General features: G+C 28.7%; 1 protein-coding gene across 1 annotated transcript; it reads left to right on the top strand.

Moving 5' to 3' along the window:
• Positions 1–452: 452 nt before the first annotated feature.
• LOC123293026 lies at positions 453–3634 on the top strand. Its single transcript, XM_044873742.1, has 5 exons — positions 453–550; positions 761–916; positions 1731–1858; positions 2650–2695; positions 3626–3634. The coding sequence occupies exons 1-5, from the start codon at positions 464–466 to the stop codon at positions 3632–3634; spliced, it is 426 nt and encodes a 141-aa protein (XP_044729677.1). The 5' UTR covers positions 453–463.
• Positions 3635–4917: the final 1283 nt, after the last annotated feature.

Here is a 4917-nt window from a genome sequence, read left to right as displayed (position 1 = left end):
TTACTATCAAAAATTAATCCACTCAAAAAAAAGTAGTCTACACAAAAACCTCATCAAATTTTGCTATTTTGTACTTTCTTCGCACTTTCAGTACCCTTCTTACCACCAAGAGTTGGCCAGAAGTCATCGCTATCTAGGGACAACTATCATCAATATGTCGCAAAGTAAAAATTTTGAATTTTTCCAAAATAAAAAATATTTTTGTATTTTTTGATCAATTTTAAGCAAAAAAGTACTGTTATAATTTTTTTTACTAAGCGCTTAGCTTTCGAAGTAAAATTCTTTAAAAATTCAAAATTCAAAATGCAACATTGAGGAAATTTGCTTAGCTAACGCAGTTCTTGCAGTACGAATTTTCTTCCCTTTTTTTTACCCGTTTCTCTTTGTTATTATTTGTAGATTCCATGGAAACACATTTGAAAATTTATTTGGCTAAGTATGTAATAGACAAATCGTGGTAAAAATGATAAGAACTGTAGACAAGGAAAACGGACCGATATACGATAAAAATTCTGAGGACTTCTTGGAATCGAAATCTAGTATAGTTCACGTAAATACTTTTTATTTTAATCCTGAAAATATACAAATATACAAAGATGCCATAATTCTCATTTGATCATTTGACATTCGATTAAGGTAGTTTCCCAACTATAATTGTATATAAATATTTTGGATTATAGTTTCCAATTTTGATCAGCTCTGTTTGAATTTGGCGAAACAAATCGTAAAGTAAAAATAATATCTTTCGATCTTCTTTTAGGATTATCTTAGACCAATTATTTTGGGTGAGGACCCAGATCGAAAAGAATCTTTCTTGTCGGAAAAGGAAAATAAAATTTCTTTTAACACCTATTCAAAAGATTCGGATGCTTTTACAGAAAGTTTTCCTGGTGGAAACATCGAAGGAGGAGAATTGGTAAATCATTGGTATGCTAACTTATCTCACTTTTGGTTAAAAGGGACCAAAAACATTTTTTTTCTACAACGATATTTTTACGCGATAATTGTTTGTACAAATAAAAGTTTTGTGTCTCTTGATTGTTAGAAAAGTAAAAATAGTAGTGGCCGTAAATACATAAAACGCATGAAAAAAGTTTTGAAAAAATTAAATCGCGTCTTTAATGAAAGTTCGAAAGTAAGGCTAGATAAGGTAGTGATGTGCTGACTAAATTCTACCCTGTGATCTACGGGTTGGCCATGCCTTTAATGGGGTCGAGTTAGCACGAGTCAGTGATGGAATTTTCAACAAAATCCAATTTTACCAAACGTGAGATAAGTAAACATTTACCAAATAGTAGTTTATAAATAAAAAAACTAAATCTATTTAATAAGTATTGCATATATATGTATATTTTATAGACTTAGAGGTCGCACCAAAACTTAAATGATTATCGCAGACCAAGTTAGACTAAACTAATTTTCAATTTTTAACGACTCGGGCAAATCATATCTTAGCCAATGGAATACAGTTATCGAATGAAAATAAAAAATGGGTTGTGACTAAAACTCTTCTACGATTTTGTTTTAACTCATTGTTAAAATCAAATATCGTAAAAGAATTATTTTTGGAAAGCTCAAAATTAATAACCGGGCTTATGAAAAGGTGGTCAATCGGGTTATTAATAGAACATCCTGGCACAGACTGTCGCACTTGTTGATAATTGACAATCAAAAAATGAAATTTTAACATATGCTAATTTTAAGTTGAATTTTAAATTTAACATTTCAAGGAATCTGTTTATGGAGTTGATTATTGGAGCCAACCAAAAAGTCAAAAGTGTTTCATCACCATTGTTCTACTCATATTCGAATGTGGACTTATAGGCAGTGTCTCTTTTTTGGTTTTAGGAATTTGGAGGTACGTTTTTTAAAATTTTTTTTCAATTATAATTTATTTGACATTCTTTCTGTAATCAAACAGATCAGTGTGGTAATCCGAAGCTAACACTTCGTCAAACTTGACAATTTTATTACATAAAACAAGATAGTTAACAGAATCCTTTTTATATATTCATATAATCTTAGAAGTGATAAATACACAAGATGCATATCTTAATGCGATACATAAAAAAATATTTTGATATTCATTACGTATGAAACTCTGGGTCTGACAAAATAATTGTTTTCAAGGTGCTTTTTATTAATTTTGGTCTTTTGGCTGTTTTTTAAGTCGCATTTCCTCTATTCGAAGAAAATGTTTCAAATCAAAATATTTATTTTCTTGCTGAGAAAAAACTCTAAAGTGTTCCACTATCTCCCTGTGGTTAGGAGCTGCAGTTAACAATTAAATGATCTCGAAGACCCCGGTGAAACCGCAGAAAACAATTAAATCATAGAAAGAGATATTCTCGTTTAAACTGAACTTTTGCCAGAACCAGAGATTTATGGATGTATCAATCGATTGACGCACATTGTACATGAATATTATACTTGATAGAGAACGTTGAACTCTGGAGTCTGGTTATTGGTTAATTCAAAATGTAGTTTGTTTACAAAAATATTTTTTTTCTTCGATGTATAAAATTTTATTCTTTAAATAAAACAAAAAGGTGTAATTTTCAATATTTTTATCGATTCAGTATAATCTTTAATCGAACAAAATAGTGATTTTCATTTTTTATTAACTTAAAGTTTATATTTTATTTTTAGCAAAAAATATCTACATGCCTTACATAGTATTTTGGGAACAGCATTAGTAATTTTTTCCATTTTGTATGTATTATCTATTTTTAGCTAAAACGAACAATTAGCAGCGATAAATATTAATCAATCCTACTTTTTCATTTAGATTTTCGACAGTAACTATCGTATTTTTAATGTTTTTCTATGATATTCGTTATAAATTTGGCATGTCTAGTTTTGTTCTGTTTCTTATAAATGTGGTGAGTTATTTTTAGTAAAATATGCAGTAAAATATATAATTTTGATAAATATTCAGATTTTAAATTTTAAATCTTTTAATAAAAATTTATTTGTTAATATGAAGCTTAACGAAAAAATGGTCTGATTATAATAAATTGAAGTAAATTTATTTCTTACAAATTTTCTTATGATTAAAATTTCGGTTTTTTCAATACTCATCGTGAAACTTAAGAAAAGTTTATTCAATAAGCACTAACTCATTAACAAAAAACGTTAGATCGAAAAACGGCAGAGAACTTTACGGCATATAATTCCATCTTTCATTCGTTATTTCTTAAATAAAAGTTAAGATTTTTAGTTAATTTTTTTTTTAGTTTCCTTGTCAGACTGCTCTTTGGTTGCTACTAACAAGTATATTTGAATTAAGAATAGTATTTACAGTGATGTATTTGCTTATGGTGTCTATTGCAGTCGAGGTTTTTACCTTACAATGTATAAAAGTATGTCGGGTATATATCCAGATTTTTACAAAGCATTCAGTACATACTGGCAAATTTGAAACTGGCACGGGCAGTGAAAATAGATACAAGTTGATTCTATTGCTTCTAGTCCACGTTCCGTTGTTATGTTATAGTGAACCTAAAAGTTACTTAATTTGGGAAAATTCTAGAAAGCAGAATATTTTCTTTCACGAAGCTGCGAAAATTTTTGCTTGCATCATAAAATTAATTAAGATAAATATTTCTTCTTATTCTTAAAACAGGTTAATTAAATTATTAAAGTGAAGGACCTTGTTATTTTACAAAACAGTTTCAGCAATTATTTCTGTTTTGCCAGTAATAATAATAATGGGGTTTCACCTCCGTTTCTCTGGCATATATACGCCTATAGCAAAGGCCATCCACATCATTATTTATTAATCTTTATTAATTTTAACTACATTCATATTTACAATTACAATGTTGATGTGGGTGGAGTCGGTCACTTCGTTCTTATCTAAGCAACGACAAGGTGAACAATTCTCCCGCCCACATTAATTATAATAGTTCACGCAGCCGCTGCCTGGATTCAAACCCGCAATCTATTTCTAAGTAGGCAAACGGTCCAAGTCACAAACACCTTAGACCGCTCGGCCACGTAGGCTCCCTGTTTGCCAGTATGTGATACCAATGATGATTAGTTCCAAGAATGTTTTTATTTCTCTTCTGTTATTTGTAGGTTAACGTTCAAAAGTGGAATTGGATAACATACACTGGAGCTGTCGTCATTATATGTGACAGTATAATTGTTTGTGTTTTATATTTCTTTTACAAAGAAGATATTTTAAGTACAATTTTTTGTGTTTTAGCGGTCTTGGTTATATTTTTTGTAAGTATATACTGCTAGGTATAGGACCCACAGGACCCACAATAAAAGATTTAGCTAAATTTCAAATCTATTCAAATACAGCAGCCCGGTTAATATCAGCGGTACTCAGTAAATTTCTTCTCAAACAAGGTGACGGTACATCCTCTACTGCTTTATCTCGTAATTTAGCAATGCAAACCTCATTTCACGAAGGATACTTAGTTCATGTGTCATATTTCCAATTTATCTAAGCAGTCATTTATATGGCACGCCATTTTACTATGTCCGAAAAAAAATGATCGTAATAATGATACATTATTATTATGTTATCATCATAATAATAATAATTTTCATTATGTACATAATTTTAATTCAATCGTTTTTATTATGTACGTAATTTAAATTCAATCATTTTTATTATGTACATAATTTTAATTCATATTAAATAGTAAAACGGCGTGCCATATATTTCCATTATGTACATAATTTTAATTCAATCATTTTTATTATGTACATAATTTTAATTCTCTATTTCCATTATGTACATAATTTTAATTCAATCATTTTTATTATGTACATAATTTTAATTCTCTATTTCCATTATGTACATAATTTTAATTCAATCATTTTTTTTTAAATCTAATTCAAATAAAATTAACTGATTTATTATTATGTATCATCCTAATAATAATACATTTTTATTATGAT

This window comes from Chrysoperla carnea, chromosome 2 (genome assembly GCF_905475395.1).
Source record: "Chrysoperla carnea chromosome 2, inChrCarn1.1, whole genome shotgun sequence".
Taxonomy (NCBI): Eukaryota; Metazoa; Arthropoda; class Insecta; order Neuroptera; family Chrysopidae; genus Chrysoperla; species Chrysoperla carnea.
The sequence above is the reverse complement of the archived record's forward strand: the minus strand, read 5'-3'. Positions and strand labels throughout refer to the sequence as shown.

Coding starts and splice junctions, on each gene's coding strand:
- LOC123293026 (XM_044873742.1), top strand. CDS start 464: ATGATAAGAACTGTAGACAAGGAAAACGGACCGATATACGATAAAAAT. Junction 551..760: donor CGAAATCTAGTATAGTTCAC/GTAAATACTTTT, acceptor ATCTTCTTTTAG/GATTATCTTAGACCAATTAT. Junction 917..1,730: donor ACATCGAAGGAGGAGAATTG/GTAAATCATTGG, acceptor TAACATTTCAAG/GAATCTGTTTATGGAGTTGA.